This window comes from Eschrichtius robustus, chromosome 13, assembly GCF_028021215.1.
Source record: "Eschrichtius robustus isolate mEscRob2 chromosome 13, mEscRob2.pri, whole genome shotgun sequence".
Taxonomy (NCBI): domain Eukaryota; kingdom Metazoa; phylum Chordata; class Mammalia; order Artiodactyla; family Eschrichtiidae; genus Eschrichtius; species Eschrichtius robustus.
In genome coordinates, this window is record NC_090836.1 from 94,539,686 (window position 1) to 94,566,179 (window position 26,494).

General features: G+C 49.9%; 1 protein-coding gene across 1 annotated transcript; it reads left to right on the top strand.

Annotated features, from left to right (window-relative positions):
* The first annotated feature begins 9,124 nt into the window (after positions 1–9,124).
* Positions 9,125–26,396, top strand: LOC137775604 (apolipoprotein L6-like). Its single transcript, XM_068561617.1, has 4 exons — positions 9,125–9,267; positions 22,352–22,436; positions 24,859–25,693; positions 26,217–26,396. The coding sequence occupies exons 2-4, from the start codon at positions 22,357–22,359 to the stop codon at positions 26,394–26,396; spliced, it is 1,095 nt and encodes a 364-aa protein (XP_068417718.1). The 5' UTR covers positions 9,125–9,267; positions 22,352–22,356.
* The last annotated feature ends 98 nt before the right edge of the window (positions 26,397–26,494 follow it).

Here is a 26,494-nt window from a genome sequence, read left to right on the forward strand (position 1 = left end):
AGGTAGCAATATTCACAATGGTAATTGTAAACTGGATAATGGTTGTAAAATTTTTAAATAATGTATTATTCAGCCAGTTGTCTCCAAGGGCCCATCTCCCATCTCCCCTCTCCTCCCATATACCCGGGTACCATCTTGGAGAGGAGAAAGTGTGGTGGTAGTTAAGGGTGTGTGTGTGTGTGTGTGTGTGTGTGTGTGTGTTTAACCAGAGATACAAGCAGGAGGAAAGATTGAGATCCCATTAATTGGCTCATCTAAGTTGCAGCCCCCCCCCCCCACACACACACACACAGAGCAGGGGTGCTTACAGACAAGAGGCAATGTACTACAGAGGTCAAAGATATGGATTCTGGAGCCAGACTACTGGGTTTGAATTCTAGCTTCACTGCTTGCTTGCTGTGTGACTTCAGGCAAGTTACTTAGCCTCTCTGTGCTTTAGTTTCTTCACCTGCTAAATGCCCGTCATAACAGTACCTGCCTCATAGGATGAAATTTAAACCAGGTAAAGTACCTAAAACTATACCTGGCACAGAATTGAGTAAACACTCCATACACATGTGGGCTATGGGTCCTAGTAATAAAGAAACCACCTTTCTTCAAACATCTGAGTTGAAATGGTTAGACCTGTGACTGTGTTATATAATTAATGAATCAAGGTCCCTCTCTCTGATGGACTGGGGGGCCCCTGAGAGCATGTCTTGTATTTCCATTGTCTGGTATAAGGCCAAGTTCAGGCTGATGATAATAACCGCTGTACCACCTCTGCTCCTATCACCACACCACGGACATGCACTGCTGGCCTGCCAGGGCCCAGCACAGCTCCAAATCCTTTTTACGCAGAGGCTCATTTAGCCCTCAGGACCACCATAAGCAGGAGGCGCTTGATAAATATTTGTTGAATAAAGAGGGACTTCCCTGGTGGTGCAGTGGTTAAGAATCCGCCTGCCAATGCAGGGGACATGGGTTCGAGCCCTGGTCCGGGAAAATCCCACATGCTGCGGAGCAACTAAGCCCATGCACCACAACTACTGAGCCTGCGCTCTAGAGCCCGTGAGCCACAACTACTGAAGCCCGCGCGCCTAGAGCCTGTGCTCTGCGACAAAGAAGCCACCGCAATGAGAAGCCCCCGCACCGCAATGAAGAGTAGGCCCCGCTCGCCGCAACTAGAGAAAGCCCGTACGCAGCAACGAAGACCCAATGCAGCCAAAAATAAATAAATAAAATAAATTTATTAAAAAAAAAAAAAAAAAAAGAAGTGCCTACCACCCAGGATCAGGTAGATAATGAATGGAAAAATGCTTTGCAAACTGTAAAGTACCCAACTTGTGAGGATGTAAACACTTAGGACCTCTTCCCTGAGGGCCTAGGATCCCATTCTACTTTTGGCTTCACTGGAATGCCTTGGGAACATATCCTGTGTTCTAGAACTTTCCCTCCACTTGCCCCTCTATCAAAATGTAGTTGTCTTGGGTATCATTTTCCCTTATGACCTGTCTTAATGGTTACTGGTGGAATTCAACCCCTCCTACCTCCCCACCAAGAGATTTTATTTCAACAAAGGCAAGCACAAGCTTGTTATCTAACCCCAAAGAAAGACTCCTTACTTCCATTCTACCCTAGACTGGACTCTGTGACATTCCTGTATCATGTCTCATGGACTCATCTGCCCCCACCTGTGCAAAGCCCGCCCTTCTCAACATGGCACTTCCTCCAGGAAGGCCTCCTTTCAGAGCCCCAGCATCATGTAGACACCTCCCTCCAGGCCCCCATCCTGTTCTTACTAGTAGAATACTAACTATGCCCTTATTATAGCTCCGGGGAAGAAAGATTTTATCTATTCATTCATTCATTTCGCTCAACAATACTTGTGGAGTACCTCTTCTTTATCAGGTACTGTAGCATTTCAAGGGTGTAGAGAATTACCCTGGTTTCTGAAGAAGAAGAGGAGAGTATTAGCTGCAGGGAAGAAGATGAGCAAAGGCATAGCAGTGTCAAAACCTGAACTGAGTTAAGGAAGCAGGGAGTGGCTGAATCATAGGGTGCAGGGTGGTGAGGAACGAGAGGTGAGGCTGGACACGTGGGCAGGATCCAGTTGTAGAAAACTCTGACATCGTGGCCAAGTCCTAACCATCCTGTAAGGCCTTACTGAAAGGCCACCTCCTCCAGGAAGCCCTCTGTTGTAGACCTGTGCTGTTTTTGTCTTCATAGCACTCCCGCTCCCCTCCGCCCCTTTCCTATTGGGAACTCATTGCATTTGGCTGACTACAGCAGCTGGTTCAGAGGTGGGCATGAGATCCAAGCTAGACAAATCAGATTCTTCTCTGGGACATTTCTGCCAGACCTCTTGGACGGATTTGCCAAGTAAGGAGGATGTGAACCTGGGGCAGCAGGTGGCCTCTGGCCTGAAAGATAACAAGAGGTATAGTGAGGTAGAGCCCTGAGATATTTTTCTGAGCTACTGGGTCCATCTATGCCTGAAGTCAGTTGTATCCTGGACCCCCCAGTTACATGTATTCAATCATTTGTTCATTCAACAAATAGTTGCTGAATGCATACTCTGTTAGTCAGGGTGCTCCAGAGAGACAGAACCAATAGGATATATATATCTATATCCTATATATAGTATATATATAATCAATAGGGTATATACATATATGTATGTATTCATATATGTATATGAAGAAATTTATTACAAGGAGTCAGCTCATGCAGCTATGGGCTGTGAAGTCCCATGATCTACACTTGGCGAGCTGCAGACCCAGGAGAAGCAGGGGTGTGCTCCATTTGGAGACTGAAGGCCTGAAAACCAGGAGAACTGATGATGTAAGTCTCAGTCCAATGGCAAAACCAAAGTCCCAGCTCAAGCAGTCAGGCAGAGAGCAAATTCTCCCTTCCTCCACCTTTTTGTTCTATTCAGGCTTCAATAGATTGGATAAGATCCACACACATTGCCATTGCAGAGGGCAATCTGCTTTACTCAAGTCTATGAATTCAAATGCTAATCTCATCTGGAAACATTCCCATAGACACACCCAGAAATAATGTCTAACCAAATATCTGGGCACCCTGTGGCCCTGTCAAGTTGATAAACAGAATTAGCCATCACACCCACCATGCGCAAGGTACAGTTCTAGGTAGTGAAAGTATAGTAGTTTAAAAAAAGACAAGGGACTTACCTGGTGGTGCAGTGGTTAAGACTCCATACTTCCACTGCAGAGGGCGGGGGTTCTAACCCTGCCCTTATATCCTGCATGCTGCATGATGCAGCCAAAAAAACAAAACAAAAAATGACAAAAATCCTACCTAGTGGAGCTTACATGGTAGTGGGGGTAGGGTGCAGGTAGAAAGATTTATAAATAAAATAAATATAATAAGATAAACCATTAAAATGGCATGTTGAGTGATAATAAATGCTATGGAGAAAAATAAAGCAACAAAGCAGAGAAAAGTCATAAAGAGTGTTGGGTGGTGAGTGGGGAAACATTTTAAAATTTAGTTTCAAAATGTAAGTAAAAATTTAATTTAAACTTATGTGATAACAATCTAAAGAGGTAAAGGAGAGAACCAGGGATATGTCTTGAGGAGAAGCATTCCAACCGAGGGAGCAGGAAGTGCAAAGTCCCTGAGGTAGGAGCACGTTTTCGTTTTTGTTTTTGTTTTAATGTTTATTTATTTATTTGGCTGCGTCGGGTCTTAGTTGCGGCATGCGGGAACTTCCTTGTGGCATGTGGGATCTTTAGTTGTGGCATGCGAACTCTTAGTTGCGGCATGTAGGATCTAGTTCCCCCCTCGAGGATCGAACCCAGGCCCCCTGCATTGGGAGCAGTCTTAGCCACTGGACCACCAGGGAAGTCCCAGGAGCATGTTTTCTTATTCAGTTAGCAAACACTCCCTCTCCTAGTTCCCACTGCCTGTGGCCTGTACCTCTCACCACATTTACTGTCAGTGCCCACCATCTCACACAGTTGCCTTTATTTTAATTCATGTGTTATTCAGAAATACCTACTATTTGCCAAACAGAAATGCTCTCACCGTGGTGTCGATATGATCTCTCGTTCATGGATGAAGTCAGGAAAGTTCAGAGAAGATAAGTAATTTTTTCCAGGGCCACCATCCCATGACAAGGCAGAGCTGGGATTCAAACCCAGGCTTGCTCACCTCTAAACCCCGCGTTTGTAGTCCTGCCTCCCAAGGTCGGTGGTTGAAGACACTGGGTACATACTTGGGAAGAATGTTAACTTCTTTGAAACTCATCTATAATTCAAGCAGCTGCCTCTGAGGACAGCAATACCGTGAATAATAAAGCTTCGACCAGATAGTCCATCAATCACTCTGTGAATATCAGCCCATTTCATTTCATAAACCCCTTGTAATGCAAGAATTGCTGTGTCCATTTTCAGGTGGAGAAAGTGAGGCTCCAGCCACCCTGCTGAAACTCACAGGTCAGCCTGGTTGGTCTTTGTCTTGGTTTCTGGTTCCCACGTGTCCCTAATCCCCTCTCCTGAGGTCTGCAGAGCACTTTGTCCTGGGCTAGGCTTTGCTGTCAGCACCCCTTCTCTGCCCTGGGCAGACTGCCACACCCTGGGCTGAGACCCCTGCACCCAGAGGTCCCACTGCAGAGCCACTGCAACTCCTAGAAAAGATGCTGGCCCCGTGGGACTTCATCCTGGCTCCCCACTCCAGCTGGAAGCTTTGAGCTCCCTGGAGGCGGCCCTGCCAGGGCTGACATCCCACCCACCTTGCTCTGCACCCTGCGGTTCCTGGGGGCCAATCCTTCTCCTTGGTTTGAATTTCCACCCTCCACTCCTCCTGGCTGGGAGCTCCCAGCAGCCTGGGCAGCTGGGATTCTATGTACAGAAGGTTCATCAAGATGGTGTTTGAGGGGAATTCCGTGGTGGCGCAGTGGTTAAGAATCCACCTGCCAATGCAGGGACACGGGTTCAAGCCCTGGTCCAGGAAGATCCCACATGCTGTGGAGCAACTAAGCCTGTGAGCCACAACTACTGAGCCCCCGTGCTACAACTACCGAAGCCTGTGTGCCCTAGAGCCCGTGTGCCACAACTACTGAGCCTACATGCCACAACTACTGAAGCCCGCACGCTCTAGGGCCCACGTGCCGCAACAAGAGAAGCCACTGCAACGAGAAGCCCACGCACCACAACGAAGAGTAGCCCCTGCTCTCTGCAACTAGAGAAAGCCTGCGCACAGCAATGAAGACCCAACACAGCTAAAAAAAAAAAGAAAAATGGTGTTTGAGGGAGTTCCCTGGTGGTCTAGTGGTAAGGACTCAGCGCTTTCACTGCCAAGGGCCTGGGTTCGATCCCTGATCAGGGAACTAAGATCCCACAAGCTGTGTGGCATGGCCAAAAAATAAAAAAAAAATTTTTTTAATTAAAAAAAAAATAAGACTTCCCTGGTGGCACAGTGGTTAAGAATCCGCCTGCCAATGCAGGGGACACGGGTTCAATCCCTGCCCCAGGAAGATCCCACATGCCACGGAGCAACTAAGCCCGTGCGTCACAACTGCTAAGCCTGCGAGCCACAACTACTGAAGCCTACACGCCTAGAGCCCGTGCTCCACAACAAAGAGAGGCCACTGCAATGAGAAGCCCGCGCACTGCAACGAGGAGTAGCCCCTGCTTGTCGCAACTGGAGAAAGCCTGCGCGCAGTAACGAAGACCCAACACAGCCAAAAATAAACAAATAAAAAATAAAAAAAATTTATTTAAAAAAATTTTTAAAAAATATAGAAGATTGGCATTAAATAAATAAATACATACATACATACATACATAATAATTTTTAAAAGATGTCGTTTGAAATGCAGTAATTTGGTGCAGGTTTTTTGTTTCTCAACTCGACTGTGAGCTTCTCAGGGTAGGGGTCAAGTTCCAGTCTCTTCTTTATTTTCTTAAGCCCTGGGAGACTTCCTGGCCCAATCAATTCTCTTGGCGATGGTATATTAGTTTCTTAGGGCTGCCGTAACCAATGGCCACTGTTTGGTGGCTTAGAACAACAGAAACTTATTCTCTCACAGTTCTGCAGGTCACAGGTCCAAAATCAAGGTGTCGGCAGGGTCGGTTCCTTCTGGAGGTCCTGAGGGAGAGCCTGTCCCGTGTCTCTCTCCCAGCTTCAGGTGGTTGCTGGCAATCCTTGGTTTGCGGCTGCATCACTCCAATCTCTGCCTCCATCTTCACACGGCCCTCCCGCTGTGTGTCTGTCTTCTCTTTGGTCTCTTCTAAGGATGCTGTCGTTGGATGTAAGGCCCACCCTAAATCCCGCTTGATCTCATCTCGAGATCCTCAATTACACTGGCAAAGACTCTATTCCCAAATAAGGTCTCAATCACAGGTACTGGGGGTTAGGACTTGGACATATCTTTGTGGGGTCTCTAGTTGACCCACTGCTGATGGAGAAACACAGGCCCAGAGGAGAAGGGATTTTTTTCAGGGTCCCAAAGGGCAGCCGAGGGCCTGCCTGCTCTCCTGATGCTGGGCCAGAGCTCTGTCACCGCCCGTGCTGGCCTGGGTCCCCGAGACTCTCTGGGAAAGTCTTCAGTGAAAAACCATCTGGAGACTGACTATCTGGGCTTCAGGGGGAGCCTGCCCTTTCCTGCGCGGAGTGGCTGAGAATGTGATCAGGGAGGGAGTTTCCTTTCCCCGTTGGCTCTGTGCCTGGGGCCTTGGCTGGTGTGCAGGCCCCGCTCTGGTGGCGTCCCTGCTCTCAGAGACACTGCTCCTGTCCCCTTCTCTCGCAGGCCACTGGCAGCCCTGGACACTGTGGGGAGGGGAGAGGGACTCAATCCTCCTGACCTTGGGGTCACTTTCTTTCCAGGACATGGCTCCCACCCTCTTCGGAGAGAGATGAGAACATTGCATAGAATTTAAACCAATAACTGACTCTAAATCCCTGGTTCTTAGAGGCTGTAGAGCATCGTGATTGGGATTCTGGACTCAGAACCCAGACCACCCAGCCCAGGCTCGAGCCCCTGCTCTGCCATTTGCCGAACATGTGGCCTTGGGCACGTTATTTATTCCTCCCAGCCTCGGTTCTCTCATTGGTAAGACAGGGGCAATGGCAGACTGACCTCCCGGAGTCATTAAAAGGATGAACGTAACCACGTTAGGCCCTTATCCCAGAGCTCATAGTGAAATCAGGAGAGATGGCTATTGTCACCCTGTGTGATCTGGGGTGCCATTGGAGCTCGGACTACACATGCAGTCACGTGTCAGCTGTGATCTAATTCATATGACTTCTAGCCCTCAGCTCTTCCTTGCTAGACGACTCTCTCTTCTTCCCAAGGCTTTGCTTTTCTGGGCAAATTACAACTCAAGTCCATACCAGTAGGGAATGGCCATGGATCATGTTAAGCCAATTCTGGTTTTAAGAAATTCCAGGAGAGAAAGGTGGAGAGAATCATCCCTAGTCTGACGTCATATGCATTCAGTGCTGGGCAGGATGGTGACCTTAATTTCTTGCCTTAATAAAATAACCTAAGGGTCTTCCCTGGTGGTCCATTGGTTAAGACTCTGCGCTTCCAATGCAGGAGACGCAGGCTCGATCCCTGGTCGGGGAACTAAGATCCCACATGCCGCGTGGTGTGACCAAAAAATAAAAGATAAAATAAAATAACCTAAGAGCAGGCCCTGATGCCTGCCATGGAGACAAATCCTGCTGATAGACCCCTTCTTCTGATGCATGCTCACCGCCCCATGGCAGCCTGAGCATAGGTCAGCAGGCCAGATCCGGGGGCCCGGCTGCTGGCAGGGGGTCTGGGGGTCCTGCGTCCCCATGAGCAATATGTCACAGTGCCCATCATGGCAGGACGGAGCGAGGGGCCTTCTCCCTCTCTCCCAGGAGACTTCTTGGTCTCTGCAAATCCGCCCAACCCCTAGCCAGCAACCCTTGTGTCCTGCACAGGACGGGATGTGAGTCTGTGTTCTGTGTCAAGCCAAACACTTGCCTTCTTTCCTATGGAATTTTAGAATCTAGAATGAGAATCTAGAACCTTAGACGTCAGCGGTATTGGGGCATCCCGGCTGCCCAGCTATGGGCCTCAACCTGCCAATGCGTCCTCGCGGCCACGTTAGAGAATCCAGATCCATAGACGGAAAGAGCTGGTGGCATCACCCTTCCTGGCAAGGTCACAGGGACCTGGAGGAGACTGTCTTGACAAATAAAACCCCGTTTGCTATGTTTGTTCAGCCACAGTTCCGCACCAGCAAGTCCTTTCTCTGTGTCCCCTCTGACCTCTCCCCAGCTCCATCTTCCTCCCTCGCCAGGTCCCGTGAACTTGCCCTCATGCCTCAAAATGTGCTCCCCCCGAGGACTGAGTCTAGTGCTCGGCCCCGCCTGCTTTGCTCATGGAGAACAGGCCATGAGCCGCTGGGTACCTCCATCCTCCCTGGAGCTCCTGTGGATAACATCCTCCATTTCACTACATCGGAACCACATGGCCCGTGAGCTGTGGAATTTAGGTCACTTTGGGTCAACAAAGGTTCACTGTGCTAAGAGCTAATTGCCAAGGAGAAAAGATGACACAGAGGCAGGCCCTGCCCTGGGTGTCACCAAGAAATGGGCATAAAAATGGGAGAACTCAGTCTCATTTCCTCCGAAGCTCAATCCCGCGTAAAAGCACATCTTCCCCTTCAGCGAGGCGGGGGCCTCATGTGAGAGTGAGGGCAAGACCAAATATATATTTCCTGTGGATGTCCTTCTTGAGGTCAAGGGCAGTCTGAAAAAAAATCCGCAGGACTGGGGAGAGAATAAGGCTTGGATCCAAACCAAGCCAAGGACACAAAGTAATCGAGGCTCTTCAATTCCTAGGCTCTCAGAATCACAGAATGTTAGATTCTAAGGATCACAGAATCATAGCCAAGAAAAGGATCCTGGCTCATGCAATGGGATTCCCTATTTTTACAGATGGGGTGGGGATCTGGCAATTCCAGGGGGAGGCCACCACATTCCATACTCATTGCCGAAGGCTAAGGGTCCGCCCTAAGTGTGGAAGACCCTCCCTGTGTTGATGAGGTCACGGGGATCCCCTGCCAGCTAAAGCTCAACTGCCCAGCTTTGCCTGTGAAGTGGCATTTCCACAGCTACTGCACCAAGGGAACAGAACTGGGTCCACTGATTCGCAGGCGGACTCAGGTGGCCTCTGGATTTTCATCCCTGGCCACAGCAACGCTTCCTGGAGCCACCCCCCAGCAGTTTCCTGGAGACATCAAGACCTTCGGGTGAGACAACCCACCCCAGCCGAACAAGAGGGTAAGTTCTGGTGCCAGAAGGACTGACTCTCTGCTAGGATTGTGAGAAGACGCTCAGTGGGCATCTTTCCCAAATCCCAAGTCTGGAGACGGTAGCAGACATCCTGAAATGGATTCTTCTGTTGGCGTAGAGTGGGCGGCTCAGCCAGGGTCCTGCAGATCCACAGGGCACCCAGAGCCCATCCCCCACTACACCCCTACCTTGGAGGATCTGCTGCTTGGGAAACAGGCTGCTTTGCAAAACTCTATCCAGGTGGTCTGTGGGCCAAATCGGCAGCAGCCAGCTCTTAGACCCCTGACCCCCTCGCAGAGGACAGCCATCAGTTGACTTGTCCGGAAGACCACCTCCCCGGGCTGTAAGGGCCTGATTTCTTCCTCTCTTCAACCTCAGGGCTCTGGTGAGGACTTTTGGAAACAGCACATTGCTTTTGCTGTGGGAGAGGGAATGTGACCTGGGCTGGGGAACCTGAGAACCATATTCCTCTGGCCACAGGGACCAGTAGGACATGGGTCACAAGTTAACCCAGAGAGCTCTTCCCAAGGAATCTTCTTCCTGGATCTGGTGGAGAAAACGCTCTTACATCTATAATCTAGGAACCAGAAATACATGAATAGGAATAGGCCTGAGGCTGTGTCCTCTCTGTTATGGAAAAGGCCCACCTATAATGGGACAGAATGAGGCTGGTTCCCCGAGAGAGAAGCCCAGAGTTTGGGGAAAGGAGAGAGAGCGAGAATGTACGAGGGCGCTATGATGGGTTCTTGGTCTCAGGGCCCGCAGTTCCTGGAGCGGCCTGACACCATGTAGATTTTCCTTTGATTCCGCGAGTTACATCAGCAGCTCTAAAACATACTCTCTCTGACCCAGTTCACATTGCAATCCAGAACGCGCACACACACACACACACACACACACACGTGTGTGTGTGTGTGTTATGATTATATGTACATCATTTTCATGAAACAATATGTAAGCCCTTATTATGTATGATACATTCTGATACTTTCCATTCCATGCCATGTCATTTTCTTTTATTACTAGTTGAGACCCACTAAATCGATTTCGTGACACACTAAAGGGTTGTGACCTGCAGTACAAAAACAACCGAGCTGGAGCAAAGGCTTTCCAGTAAATCCCCGTTTTTGCCAACACTAGTTCAAGTTGGTTTTGTCACTTGCAACCCAAGTAAATACTAACTAAATTCAAGCCTGGCGGGCAACTTTGTTCCCGTTCCAGCCCCACCCACCCCTACCCCTGGCCAGGCTTCCACAAGGAGCTCAGTTTGCCAACTCACTTACTCATTCCTCTATGGAATGAATCCACCCTAGCACTTAGCAGTGGCGTCAGACCTCGGGTGAGGCACTCCACCCCACTGGCCTCAGTCTGGGCACCTATAAATTAGGCCTGTGCCCTCTGCCTCTTAGAAGGACGGTGTGGATCCAATGAGACCCTGCGTGAAACGCTCCCAGACGGGGCTCCGAGTGTGAAGGATGCTCTGCCCGTAGCCGTTCCCATCCTCCAACCCCACCATCACAAGAATCTTCATTTTTAATCTGAGTTCAGAGAACGAGGGGGAAACCCCTTCAAGAGCCTCTCAAATCTTCCACGAAAGGAGAGTCCCATGTATACGAAAATGGTGACGATGGTGAGAGTAACTGTTGACAATCCTCCCATCGTCAAGATAAACGCATTCGATCCTTCCGAGAACCCTAGGAAGTAGGTGATATGGTGCTGGAGGATTATCAGGACAGGCAGCAAGGGCCTGGAACCCAGGGGTCCTGGGGCCGAGTTCAGTGCCCTTCTCTCCCCTGTGACCACTGCTTTCCTGTCCCTCTGTGAATTGGGCTCGGTTTCCGGGCAAAGCTATGGGGGCAGGGATGGTACTTTTGCTACATTTGGCAAAATGCTCTCAGGCAGCGTTTGCTCAAACCATCCTAAATGCCGTAGGCAGGGAGAAGGGCAGCGATTCCTGCAGTCCAAGGATTTCAGGGTCAGAGTGTTCCTGGAGTCCGGTCTCCATCCCTCATGACTGTCACTGCCCGAGCCAGGGGCAATGGAGCTGCCAAAGGATCCCAGGATGCCTTTCGGGGCCACGAACATGGAGTCACGGTTTGGGATTATTATAACCTTGGGCCTAAGTGCCCTGCTCTGAGCTGCCCAGCTGGATTCAGGCTGCTGCCAGTCAACAGCAGCTGGGAGGGAGCCCCTGTGTGCAGCTTGGGCCCTCGCCTAACATGGGACGTTGGAGAGCTAACAGCGGCATGTCCTTTGGGAGATCCACATAAAATCTACCATCTTCACCATTAGTCAGTGTACAGTACAGAGACACTAAGTACATTTACATTTGTGCACCAACACCACCGTCCATCCACAGAACGCTTTCCATCTGGCAAAACTGAAACTCTGTCCCCCATTAAACATCAACGTTCCTTTCCCGCCTCCCCACCAGCCCCTGACAACCAGCATTCTACTTCTGTCTCTGTTTGAGTTTGATTACTATAGGGACCTCATCTAAGTGGAATCGTGCGGTATTTGTCCTTTTGTGACTCGCTTATTTCACTGAACATAATGTTTCCAAGGCTCATCCATGTTGTAGCCTGTGTCAGAATTCCCTTCCTTTTTAAAGGTTAAATAATATTCGAATGTATGTATAGACTACATTTTGTTATCCCTGTGTTGTCGAACCCAAGTTCGTGTGCCTGACGCTCAGTGAGGTCAAACAAACTGAAACGTCGGAGTTTGGAGCTGAGAAAGGTTTACTGCAGGGCTGAGCAAGGAGAACTGGGTAGCTCATGTGCAAAAATCCAAACTCCCCAATGGTTTTTTGGGGGAAGAGTTTTTAAAGGCAAAATTGCGGGGGAGGGCTGCAGGGTGTGTGACCTTCCTCTGATTGGTTGGTGGGGAGGTAACTTGGTGGTGCCCCAGGAATCTGAGGCCTCAGCCTTCTGGTTCCCTCCACTCTGGGGTCTACGCGCTTGTGCAGGCCCGAAGTCACCATCCTCCCCCTGGGTGGGACCCCCAGGTCCAGCAGAAGAACTCAGAGATTTGTATCAGATTGTTAAGTAAATCGCTTGAGGAGGAGCTGGGACTCCGCTTTATCGCTGCACCATTGTTTCTTGACTGCCTTTCCTTTGTTTCTGCCTTCCCTCCCTTCCCTAATTAGTAACTGTTTGAATCTGCCCTTTGGCACTCGGGGAAGGTCTAGGAGGCTGAAGCCTTCTTCCTGCAAACAAGAAATGCGGGACACAGAAAGACTATTGTACCCAGAATGGCCACGTAGGGTCCTGTTTGGTTTCAATCCCCCCTTTTCTTTGATACTCCTCAATCTTGAGGAGAACAGGTGTGGGACAAGAAAGGGAGCAATGTTTTGGATGGAGAGGTTAAACTCGGTTGTAGGGGGACTTGGTTTCACGTGAACACTTGAGCTGCTTCCATCTCTTGGCTACTGGGAATAACACTGCTAGGAATATGGCTGTACAAATATCTCTGAGTTACTGCTTTCCATTCTTTTGGGTGTACTCCCAGAAGTGGAATTGATGGGTCAAATAATAATTCTATTTTTAATTTTTTGTGGGGACTCATTGTTTTCCACAGCAGCTGTGTCATTTTGCATTCCCATCAGCAATGCACAAGTGTTCCAACTTCTCCACATCCTAGCCAACACTTATTTTCTGTATTTTAAAAATAAGAGCTATTCTAATGGGTGTGAGGTGTTGGGGGGTGTCATGTGGTGAGAGGGAGCCCAGCTCTCCTCTGCTCATCCCCAGGACCCGAGACCCTAGTGACTGCAGCAGGCGTGGGCCAGGTTGCTACCCTGCAGGATCCTGTATGAGCTCTAGCCCACATACCACTTCTCCCAAAAACCACAACGCATGAGCCTGTTACCTGAAAACTGGGTTCACCTCTTGGTGGATGTCAAGCCAATAGACACAACCAAACCAAAGATCGGGAGAAGGAAGGATTGTTTACTTGCAGCAAGTAAGGAGGACACCCGGGATCTTTCCCAAAGCAGTGTCTCCTCTGAACAGCAAAATTGGGAAAGTTTGAAGCTAAGGGGCTTGAGCAGAGGAGAATTCAGCATAGAACTGGGGCAAAGGTCGACAGAATCCAAGCTTTAGTTGATTGAAGTTAGGAGGGTCAACGTCATCATTCCATCCTCCACCTGGGCAGACGTCTTAGTTCCTGCAGAACTCAAAGATATATTATTATGTATATCCCTTGAGGAGGAACTAAGACTCAGTTTTATTGCTGAACTATTGTTTCTTGACTGCTTTTCCTTTGTCCCTGCCTTCCCTCAATTCCCATAAGATCATTGACTCCTGAGACCTGTTCAAGGGCAAGCATTGCAACCAGGCTTACATCATAAAATGGCTTAGGCCAAAATGGCTTCTCTTATGTCAAGAAAGCTATTCCTGGATCTCTTCTCCGGGGACTCCCTGACCTATCTGCTTACAATTCCATGACTTCAGGCTCTACTCATCTAGAAGATTTAGCTTGGTATCTCTTCCCCTGCCCCCCATCCCCCCCCCCGCAAAATCTTCCACCAGTTCACCCACTTCACCTAGTAATTGTTAAACTGGAAGCTAAAAATGTGAGCTTGTCTTTAAAAAAGCAACACAGCTTCACTGATATAAAGTCACATACCGTACGATTCACTCATAAGATGTACAAGTCAGTGGTGCTTAGCATAGTCACAGAGTTGTGCAATCATCACACTACCTAATTCCAGAACATCTTTGTCACCCCCGAAGAAACCCCACACCCATGATCAGTCTCTCCCCATTCCTCCCTCCCCCCAGCCTCTGGCAACCACCAATCCACTTTCTGTCTCTACACATTTGCCTCTTCTAGACACTTCATGTAAATGGAATCACACAGACGTGAGCAAAGGGTGAGATGTAGTGAACACCTGTTGCTTTTTTGCCCGCCCAGCATCCTTTCTTGGTCTTTTCTGGGATCAGCACCCTTTTGTGTTGAGTAACTGCCTCTCTTCTACCCCATGTGGTTCTGGTGGGTGTGCTAACCAGCAAACCTCACCTTCGCGCCCACCACCCTGTTATGGCCTGAATGTTTGTGTCCGGCCCCCAAATTCACAGGTTGGAATCCTGCACCCAGTGTGAGGTTATTAGAGGGTGGTACCTTTAGGAGGTGATTAGGTCATGAGGATGGAGCCCTAGGGGATGGGATTAATGCCCTTATAAAGGAGACCCCACAGAGCTCCCTGGCCCCTTCCACTACGTGAAGGCACAGTGAGAAGTCAGTTGTCACCAGAACCCAACCACCCTGCCAGCCTGACCTCAGAATTCCAGCCTCCAGAGCTATGAGCAATAAATGTTGTTTACAAGCCACTCAGTCTGTGGTATTTTGTTACAGCAGCCCAAAGGGACTAAGACACACCCCAAAACACACGGATGGGCGTGTGACCTCAGCTAGCCAATCAGATTCTCTGGCAGGGATGCAAAATTGGAGTAGCCGGGAGGGGCAGGTGGCTGAGAGTCATGGGACAGGTGGCTGAGTCATCTGATGGGAGCAGCCTTGTGCATCGGCCCTAACCTCCTGACAAGTCACCAGGCCGCCTGCTTCCTGGTCTCTCCCAGCCCTGATGGTCCAGCTGTACCTTTGTGGCTGGAGCTGCCCCAGAGTCTTTCCAAAAGATTCTTAAGTTTAAATGAGCCCTGCTATGCTTTCTATTCAAATGAGTGATTACGTAATAGTCTAAAGCAATGATTCCCAGTGTCCCCTTAAGATTTAGTAAATAAAGGGAATGAGTCAAGCATTACAATAAGTAAATAAATAAGCAAGGTCGAGAATCAATCTCTATTGCTTGCAGTTCAAAGGACTTGAGGAAATCACACCTCCAGGTAGGTGTCTGATAATCAGCTATAATTCTTCAGCAAAAATGATAGGGGCCAGGCCCTGGGCCAGGGGAAGGTGACAAGGAGGTCCTGACTTCCTGCAATCAGGCTGATTAAACAGATTGGTTTAATCCTATCATTCTCATTTAGGTCACAAGAGTGAAAATGCTGTTTGTTTGCTTGCTTGCTTGTTTGTTAACAGTAGAAATTCTCTAAGACCTTGACAAGTGTTAACTATGATATTTTTGAAATACCCCTCAAATATCCCTTTATTTGTAAATTGTCCCCCCTCCCCCAACACCGACCCTGTTCACCAGGGGCTAAATCAAGGCGCTTAGGAATAAGAACAGAGGACAAGTCCTCAGGGAGGACTTGGAAGTGGGGGGACATGGTTTAGGGAGTAGCTTTCCAGGATTGGGAGGGAAACAGGCGGAGCAAGAAGTCACCTGCAGCTTCTCTCCATTATGATCAAACTCCGTGGCTGAGTGGTGTAAAACCTCCCAGCGGGCACGGAAGGCAGCTGAGAGCAGCAAGGCGCAGAAGAGGCCTCCTGACAGGTTGCTTAGGTGGAGAGAGAGGCTGAATCACCTCTTCCCTCCCCCGCCAATCCAGCTCTCCCCCTGCCCCCCGCAGCCCTCAGGGCCCGAGGGAGGCCTGGCAGATGGACTGAGGGCTGAGGGTGAGGGGACTTCACAGAGGGCGGGCTGGATGCTGGTGGCGGAAAGGCGGACCCCTGCAGCTCCTCAGAGCCGGGCTGGCATCACGGAGCCCGCAGAGAGACGCCAGGGGACCTTTCACCAGCAAGAGACAGTGAGGGCCCAGCAGGAGGGTGAGGTGAGGCAAAGGAGGCCTCTGCCCAGGCCAGCCAGACCCCAGAGGGACAACACAGGCACCCCCAGGCAGATATCACCTTGGGGCACGGCAGACTTTTATGGGGGAGAGAAAAAAAACCCTGGTTAAAAGGCAACGGCAGCCCCCAAATGGAGTCCCTTATGCTAAACCCACAACAGCAAAGCAAGACTTAGTACCTACTCTAAGTGCAGCTTCAACCCTCCCAGGAATGGAACCTGTAATCAGTCAGCCTAGTGGTCAGCCTGGTGGGCTGATTCCATTCCCCTGAGGAGGTCACCTTGCCTGAAACAACGCATTCTTTGCTAATAAGTTCCTTTTTCTACCCTGTTCTGCCTTTAAAAACCTTTCCTTTTCTACAGCTCGGCAGAGCTCCTTTCTGTTTGCTGGAAGGGACACTGCCCAATTCACGAATCAATGAATAAAGTCAATTTGATCCTCAATTTACTCAGTTGGATTTTTGTTTTTTAACACCCTGATAAGAAATTGGGTCTGAATTTGCCTGAACACTCAGCCTCCAATGCCTGACTTTGAAACCATTTCCCATAGGGTTAAAAAACCCATCCTGAAACTGTGCCCCTCAGGGTTAAAAGAAACTGGTGACTAACAGAAATTCTTGAGCTTGTTACAAAGAAGAGCAGGTAAGAACAGCTTGTTAAAAACTCCTCCGCTTGTAACCTGCCTGCACTGACCAGGCTGGCTGTAATTATTTTTTGACTCCTTAACCCCCACTTTAGATAGATAACTCTGCCGTGTGGCGTGGGTCACTATAGTAACAGGGCGATGGGCTTCAGTTGTTTTCCAGGAACTTGAATTCGATCGACCCCTGTCCGGTTCAAGCCAGCTAAGAATGGTTGGGACCACCGACCCTAAAACTGGACCTGTGCAGGTGTGCAAGGAACGACATTCTGGCATCAGAGGGCCGAAAACTGCACCCTCAGACGATGCTAAGAGCTTCCATTTGTGAACATGCATCCCATGAAGAAGCATGTGACTCAGATACACGTGCACAGAACCCCAATCACCTCAACTTTTCCCCACCTCCAATCAGCCTGCCCCATGCCTAAGAGCGTCCTGCTTCTTTATCCCATAAATATCTCGAGCCCCTCACATTCGGGGAGGCAGATCTGAGGTTTGCTCTGTCTCCTCGGTTGGCTGCCTTGTGAATAAACTCTTTTTCTCTGTTGCAAACCTCGCCATAGTCAGGCAAACGAACCTGGTTTGGTAACAACTTTACCCAAAAGAGCGTGTTTTACATTGCAAGAGACGGAGGTTCCCTGAGGCCAGTTTGTTTCTTTTCAGCAGGTTGGGGACCCTTGAGGAAGGTTAGGTGACTTTAGGAAATGAAGCAACTCCACTTCGTGGTCATCTGGGTTACAGGGCACACTTTTTGTCTCACCGCAGAAGCAGGTCTCCTGCAGGTGACAGATGACTTGCTCACCCAGCATCTCTTGGGGCTATGGTTTCATAAGAGTCTCTGTAGTAAATACCCCTCATTCCAATGGCTGGCCGGTCCCTGAGGCTCCCAGCGCTGAGGAGAGGCCACAATAGCTGATGTGTCGCCTGGGAAAACAGCAGGGAGGCCCAGACGGCCAGGCGGCCTGGGGTTAGCCAACTCCACCTCCAGGACATTTTCTGGTCAGAGCGTCCCCAGGTATAGGAGGCCAGGGCGCCAGGGCTGCAAAGGCCCCTACGGGTCCCACCTCAGGGCCGTCCAGCCTCTCACCCCTGCTCACAGGGCCAGGGAAGGCAGTCAGCCCCGACCCCAAAGACCAAGCCTGGCTGGGTGGGCACACCTCCTGTAAAGCAAAGCCCCAAGTGTGGCCTCAGGGGAGCTGGGGAGAGGGCCTAGGACCTCTGTTCATATAAATGTGAACAAACCACGCGGCCCCTGGTCCCAGCTTGCGCGCGCGTGCGCGCGCACACACACACACACACGCACACACACACAGGCACAAATCTCAGCCCATGACTGCATGAGAGACTATTCCCACAGACACAGGATCTGGAACTGGGGTTGCCATTTCTTAGCTGTGTGACCATGGGGCAAGCCACCCACTCTCTTGAGGTCTCAGTTTCCTCATCTGAAAAATGGGAGAGTCAGGACCACAATCCTGTGTCTCAAATCAATGGGGCCAGCTGCGTTTCAGAGTTTCCAATCTGGGGGATTTTAGGAAAGGTCCAGATATTATACATTATGTAACATCGCCAGAAGCCCTCTTGTAGTGTAAACCCTAAAGCTGGGTTTTTGTTGTTCTTGTTTGTAATGCAAGTGCCTGACTTAAGCTTTGATTGCTGAGGCATCCACGTCCAAGATGGTGATCTTGAATAAACACACTGCCAGCCCTGGGGTTAAACAAAAAGCCAGCCACCTCCCCTGCTGAGGCTCCTTGGTTTTAGAGATCTTGGTTGATTTTAATCACTGATGATTTGGGTCACTTGTTCCCGAGCTTTACGTTTCCCCTCGTAGGTTTTAAATTCAGCGATAAAGAGTGAGCCCTGGAACACTTAGGGTGCCCACTCTCCACCCCAGTATAAGCAGAACCCCAGGCCCTGCTGCTCTCTCTCCCTCTCTCTCTCTTTCGTCCCTTCCCCACCTTGACCCCCTCTCCTACCCCCATGTGGCCCAGATGTGTCATATCATTCCCAGGTCCTGTAAGTAATAACCTTTTATTTAATTAATGAATTTATTTAAAAATTTTCTTTTATGTAATTTCCAGGTTCTATAAGTCATAAACCCTTATTTAGTTTTAAGTTTTCTGATGGTTATTGCTGAAGGGCGTCTTGCAATCATGAGAACCCTGGGGGCCAGTCCAACCACAACACTGGTTATTATAAACTGAGACCAGCCCAGAACTCCCTCCTTGGTCAAACACTATGCATATTTCTTCAGGGAAACTGTGAATATTCAAATGAAGGGGGATGCATCAAAACTATACACTTGCGCCAGTGCAGGTCAGGTTTTACCACCAAATGAATTATGAAAGAATGTTTCCATTTTCAGAGCCTTTATGAATTTCACAGTTACAGAAAAGAGGTCTTAGACTTTAAGGTCACCCACCTCCTCGGAGGGCGGATGACAGCACTCGTGGCAGTGAAACTGAGCAGGACCCTGTGGGGCTCCTGGGCACGGAAGCCTTTCTTGTTTCTTGTTTGTAGGGAATAGACCCTAGCCTCCAAGACCTTCCCTGAGCCCCAAAGGGCAGATTCAAACAGCTGCTAATCAGGGAAGGGAGGGGATGCAGAGACAAGGAAGGAGCAGCCAAGAAACAATAGTGCAGCCTTGGGGCAGGGTCCTCAAGGGATACCTATAGCAATATCTTGGAGCTCTGCTATAGAACTAAAGCCCCCAACAAATAGAAGTTGTTCACATTCTTCATTCCAGAGCAGATCACAGTTTGATAACCTGGGAGCTCATCAGCAGACCACCTGAGGCCAGGTTAAAGGCGTGAAGGCCCTGCACACACCCTGATCCTTATCAGCAGCGCTGCCCTTGAACCACTGCTATAAAACTCCTCACCAAATCCTCCCGGGTTGGGGCACACAGTTTTGAGGGGCATAAGTGTCCCCCTTTGCCTGGCAAAACAATAAAGCTATTCTTTCCCACTTCACCCAGAACGCTGTCTCTGAGGTTTGATTCAGCACCGGTGCACAGAGGCTGAGTTTTCGGCATCAGCAGGGGCGCTGATGCATTTGTTGGGTATTGCTTCCTCTCAGGACATTCCCTCGCTTGCTCCGGGGCTCCTCAAGATAGCTCTCCCTCACAAGGGCTAGTTTAATAAATACCCATTTAACAGATGGGGAATTGAGGCCAAGGGCAGTTGAGGAACTGGCCCACAGGGACAGCCCTCCAGGTGGTCTGCTCGACTTGAGTCCTTGCAGGACTTGTTCTGCCACCCTTGTTCTGCCCTTGGCACAGCTAGGACCAGGAGAGGAGAGAGTCAGGCCTCACTTGGATTCAGCTGTCCACTTAGTTGCACATCTATTAGAGAAAGAAGCAGAAAGGAATGTAAAAGTTCAAGCCATTTCTCGTTAAGCCCCATGGTCTTCCCGAAAGAGCTGCCTTGGGCATTGGCATTTCTGTGCCTGCCGCATTGAACTTGGACCCAGTTTTGCAATCAGAGCCTCGAGCCTTTCCCCTAGTGAGCAGAACCAGCCGCAGACTCTGCACTTCGTCTTTGTCCTGCAGCCCAGACGCTCACAGCCTCCTGCTGGACCAGAGGCCTCCGGAGAGGAGAGAACAGAAGGCCCTCGGAAACTGAGGCCACAGTGAGAGCTTCACTGAGAACAGGTGGGACAGCAGACCCAGGAGGAGGGCTGATTTGGGGTCTCAAAAGGACAATGTGCCCAAGGGGTTGGCCACCTGCACTTGGTTTGGGAAAAAGAGCTGTTGTCAGGAACCCCCCAGGGGTTCAAATCCCCATCCAGCCGGGTCCTAATGTGAGATTGGGTCTGAAGTTCAGCTTCGTTACTTGATAAATCAGGATAGAAATCTCTCCTTCAGGAGTATTTGAAGTTTAAATAAAAGCATGATTAAGCATATGATTAGACCAACCAAGTTGCATCTTCCCCTCCATTGGCTGGGGACCCCAGGATCCTAGACAGAGAGAGAGAGAGAGAGAGAGAGAGAGAGAGAGAGAGCCTGGACCCCAGAAAGGAGGAGACGGCATGGGCCAAGGCATTTCCCTAGACGTTCTCTGCAGGACTGGTTTAGGGCTGTCACCTTTGTAGAAAAAGATGCTGAATGAGTTGTCTCAAAATTGCAACCTGCAGTGTTTCTTGGGTTTTGTTTTGTTTTTTTTTTTTTCTTGGGTTTTTTAAGCGTAGTTTGGGAGTAGGGGGAGTTGGTGATAAAGATTAAGAGGATTATCTCAAAGCTGTGTTTCAGAGGAACCGATTTTTCTGACTCTGATGGGGTGCGTGAGGGAGTTGGTTTGCAGGCAAAGGGGCAGAATACAGTGGAGCTGAAGTCTCCCAAAACTGCGAAGAGAAACTCATTAAAAAAAAGGTCTCATATGAGAATAACATCTCTAATCTTCTCCCATCATTTCCATCCCTTTCCCAACATAACATCCTCTGACATCCACTGAGAGAAGGTCAGTAGAGAGGGGAAGGGACCTGATGGGACCAAAGGGCTCCCCACTGTCACTATAGCCCTTCATCCGATAAGACTAATATGAAAAATGGGGGAAGTTTTAGGGGGTGCTGGTAAAGAATGGGGCTCCCCCCGGGTTTCCCAGCCTCAGTACCACCGACGTTTTGGGCTGGACCATTCTTTGCTGTGGGGGCCATGCTGGGCATTGTAGGGTGTCGAGGAGCATCGCTGGCCTCTACCCACTAGAAGCCAGTAGCACTGCCTCCACCCCGACCCCTGAATGTCTACAGGCATTACCAATATCCCCCAGGGAGGAAACACGCCCCTGATTGACATCTACCGTTCTAGACCTGGCTGGGCTCACACTGGGCTCCCCCACCTACCAAGTGCATGACGTTTGCTTTGTTGTGTATTCCTATAATGAAATACTACATAGCAATCTTTTTTTTTTTTTAATTCATTTTTGGCTGCGTTGGGTCTTTGTTGCTGCGCGCGGGCTTTTCTCTAGTTGCGGTGAGCGGGGGCTACTCTTCGTTGTGGTGCGCGGGCTTCTCATTGCGGTGGCTTCTCCCGTTGCAGAGCACGGGCTCTAGGCACGCGGGCTTCGGTAGTTGTGGCACATGGGATCAGTAGTTGTGGCTTGCAGGCTCAGTAGTTGCGGCGCAAGGGCTTAGTTGCTCCGCGGCATGTGGGATCTTCCGGGACCAGGGCTCGAACCCGTGTCCCCTGCATTGGCAGGCGGATTCTTAACCACTGCGCCACCAGGGAAGCCCATGGTAAACGTTTTTAAAGCTACTGAACGTTTTTAAAACCACGACAACATGAAAGAATTTCACAGACATTGTGTGGAGCGAAAGAAGCCAAACAAATGACTCCATTGGCATGAAGTTCAAGACCAGGCAAACTAATCAATGGTTATAGAAATCAGAATAGTGGTTACCTCCCGCCCGGGTCGGGTGTGGATTGACTGGCAGGGGGTTAAGGGAATCTTCTGTTCTCTATCTTGATCTGGGAGGTGATGACTCAGGTGTGTAATGTCAGAATGTATTGAGTTGAGGACTTCCTTTTGAGTATTTATCCTATATAAGCTCCACCTCAACATAAAATGTAAAAACAGCAGTTTGCAAATATTTTGTACATTGTGTGTTTATTATTATCTTGATTCCGCACCATCTAAGATCCCTCCATACTTGAATTTCATATGGTTTCGTGGCCCCTGCAGTAAACTTGATTTGTTTCCAACCAGAAAATCCTTTGACTTGTGGTGACAGCTCTCATTCTCCCACAGGCAAAATGAACACGGATTTGATGCCACAGAATCTGCTGGACAACCAGGCAGGGAAAGCATGCAAGGCAGGTGTCGGTTTGCAAAGGTAACCCAGAGCGCTTTTTCCTTGGGGAAAGGGCTACTTCTGCAGAAATGTTTAGGCATCCTCATGACACGCGACAAACGTGTTCCAAGAGCATCAGGCATAAAGTATGCCCTGCCCTCCAGCTGGTCTCCGTTACGTATATATATATGTCTCCCAGGGGAAAAAATATTCCACCGGCTACATTAAATATTTTGGAGCACAAGTCAAGTTCTTGTCGGGGACATGACATTGGGTAATAGGACTCTGAGGCCAGAAATTGCCCCCTCAGGCCTCACCTCTGTGAGGTTCAGGTATCACCAAAAAGGCCCTTTAGTGTTACTGCGTTCATGAATTTAAGCCCAAGTGTCCATTCATCAGCAGCTGTAGCCATCACCAGCCCAATACAGACAATCAGCAAATGTCTGCTGAGGGAATTAGGTGTCACAGAACTCGATTGCAATTTCACTATGTCAGGAGGCATCATTGCTTAATGCGGGGTGCATTTAGTTTAATTTAAAAACACAAGAAGGGAGTTCCCTGGCGATCCAGTGGTTAGGACTCGGTGCTCTCACTGCTGGGGCCCTGAGTTCGATCCCTGGTCGGGGAACTAAGATCCCACAAAACACACACACACACACACACACGCGCGCGCGCGCGAAGCCAAGCTCCCAACCATGTGAAAGACAAAACTTCACAGTGAATGCAAAGTGGTGTTGTTGATCTTTTGTTTTCCTTTGGAATTTTATTTTATTTATTTATTTTCACAGCAGGTTCTTATTAGTTATCTATTTTATACATATTAGTGTATATATGTCAATCCCAATCTCCCAGTTCATCCCACCACCACCACCCCGCTTTCCCCCCACGCTGTCGATCTCCGCAGGTACAAACCTCTCTGTTGTTTCTCTTCGTCCCTACAAACCTGAGGAAGCAGAGAGATCAGGGTGGGCTGGATGGTGGCGTCTGTGAAGTTGGGGGTCTGTCAGCAGGATTACCCTCCCTGCTGTCATCTGCCCCTTCCCCACTGCAAGTCCCGGGGTACTTTTTGCTTTGTCAACTGATTTACAGCTACGGGTTAACTGACAACTGGGCCTAAATTAATTACTTCATTAACACTAAAGGCTTCCCTGGTAGTATATTTGGTTTCTAACCTTTTCCACTGAGGGATTGTGTGTGTGTGTGTGCGTGTGTGAAGAGAGATTAAAAGGCATGTGTATATATAGCTCAGTGAGGAATTCCTCACATCAACTGTCCGATGAGAGGAAGAACTGAATGTGCTGACGGTCTGGAGCTCTCAGTCCCCATTCAAAGCTCCATGTCAACCTCACACCTTCCTTTGTGTGAGAGCCCTGCCCCGCTCTGGGCTTCTGTTTCCTCCAGAGAAAAGTAAAATAGGAAGCTTAGATCTTCCTCAGGGTTCCTTCCAGCTCTGACACCCTCCTGTGGGCAGGGAATCTGTGTTATCACCAGGCCTCCTCAGCTCGCCCTGAAGGAAATGTACTCAGGGCCCTTGGCACGAGGAAAGTGCCTGAAGGAGAGGGCTTTGTTCTCCCCCGAGACTGCTGTCCCATGAAAGCCACATTCAGCTGGGCTGGCAAAAATCCCTCAGTACTGCCTACTGTGAGAAGATGGGGAAAGGGGCTGGGTCCTTTTGTCCCTGACTTCTTCCATGAAGAACCAATTCTGCTCGAGAGAGCAAGGAAAGCCGGCCAAGTGCCAAGGAGAACATTCAGAGCTTCAGCAATCATTTCTCTCAGCCCTCTCAGTGTGCAACTCCTGAGGCACAGCAGAGCACTGAATTCAAGTTCATCAAAGTGGAGACTTCCCTGGAGCTCCAATGGTTAAGACTCTGCGCTTCCACTGCAGGGGGCAAGGGTTAGATCCCTGGTCGGGGAACTAAGATCCCACAAGCTGAAAAAAAAACAAGGTCATCAAAGTGGGGGATGCATTATACAGTATGGCGTCTCTTCCCCCTCACTCACCTCTACGCGTACAGGACTCCCAACCTCCTGCCCAACACCTGGTCTCTGCTTCCTCCTACTTTTCCCAGACTTCTCCCTCCCGGCAATTAGTCCCAGGTTCCTTATCTTGACTTGGATCTTAGCATTTCCCACTGCCCCTCCTCGTGACAGTTCCATAGCCTCTTTGAACAAGGTTGAAAAAGTCCCTCTTTTAATCCATCTCTTCCATCTCTTGGCCAGCGCTACGTTTCTCCCATTTCCCTCCAGATCCCCCTCTTACGTGTTCTCTTCAGGGAACCAGCAGCTCCCAACAATGCTCTGGGACTTTTCACAGTTGAGTTAGAGCTAACAGAGATGTTAGGAAGATGCAGGCAGGATTTAAAGACTGGAGGGGCGAGAACATCCAGAAACCACACGGGCTTGACTACGAATTTGGCTTTCCCATCTGGGAGACTGACAATCTTTATTTCACTCATCCACAGGGACGAAGAGGACATTCTTCCATATGAAGATGTGAAGTGGCAAGATAGTGACCTGTCAGCTGAAGAAAGAATATTTTTGGAAGAGTTTCCCATCTTGAAAGGGGAGCTGGAAGTGGGCATCAGAAAGCTCCGTGCCCTTGCAGACCACGTCGACACAACCCACAGAACACTCACCAAGACCAGCATGGTGGCCAATTCCATCGCTGTGGTCTCAGGAGCCATGAGCATCCTGGGCTTGGTCCTCGCTCCGGCAATAGCAGGAGGAAGCCTGGTACTCTCCGCTGCTGGTAGAGTTTTGGGGAAAGCAGGGGAGGTCACCAGCATCTTGACCAACGTTTTGGAACGCTTTCACAGTCAAGAAGCCCAAGCTTATGTCGGTAGCCTAATGCCCACCCGTGGCCATGCTCTCCCGTGGCTCTGGAGAGCTGGGGCAGCCTATGTCGTGGCTGCCGGAGAGGTGGTCCAGAATTGTGAAAGCACCATCAAGGATATCCAGAGGAGCATCCGTGCCTTTCAGATAGCCAGGGCCCACCCGCGCCTGGCCACTGCTGCCAAGAGTCTCCTGACCACTGGCCAAGTCTCAGCCCGAAGGAGCAGGCAGGTGCAAAGGGCTTTCGAAGGTACCACGCTGGTGATGAAGACAAAAGCTCGCTTGCTGGGTACCGCAATGGCTGGCTTCTCCCTCAGCGTGGGCTTGGCCTCCCTCCTGAAAGACTGGAAGCAGCTGAAGGAGGGAGCGACATCCGAGCTTGCGGAAGAGCTGAGGGCGCAGGCTTGGGAGCTGGAAAGGAAGCTGGCAGAGTTCACCCAGTGCTATGAGAGCCTGCAGCAGAAGGTGAGGCTGTGGTTTCCCTCGTGGGTGGTGCTGGAGGAGGGGGAAGCTTTAACTGGGGCTTCTGGGCACCAGGGTTTATGGGAAGGGTGATGAGGAAGCCAGTGTGTGTGTGTGGACTTTGCGTGGATGTCCCCGAGGACATGGGCATCTGGTGGCCCTGAAGGTCCAAACGGTATCAAGCTCATCTTGGAGATAGTGGCACCAGTCCTGGAGAGACCTGGTCATGCCTTCCATTTCTTCCTCGATGCTCCTTGAGGTCCATGTGCTGGGAAGAGGGTCTTCCCAGTTGTACAGAAGAGGACACTGAGCCACAGGGAGTGTTAGGGACTGAAACGTGTCCCCCTAACATTTATATGTAGAAGCCCTAAGCCCCAAGGTGACTTTTTGGAGATGGGGCTCTGGGGAGGTGATTTGGGTTGAATGAGTTTGTAGGGGTGGGGCCATAATCCTAGGGGACTGGTGTCCTTATAAGAGGAGGAGGAAACACAGAGGGATCTCTCTTTCTCTGCCTGCACCGGCACAGAGGAAAGGCCCTGTGAGGACAAAGCGAGAAGGTAGCCGTCTGCAAGCCAGGGAGAGTCCTCACCGGGCACTCAATTGGCCAGCACCTGGATCTGGGGCTTGCATCCTCCAGAACTATGAGAAAATACATTTTTGCTGTTTAACCCCCCAGACTGTGGTGTTCATAAGCGAGCTTATGTAACTTGCCAAATGCTTGCGACTATGTGGAGGCAGAGTCAGGATGACAGCCCGGGAGCCTGACTTCTGAGCCCTCCATGCTGCATGGATCTCCACGCCATG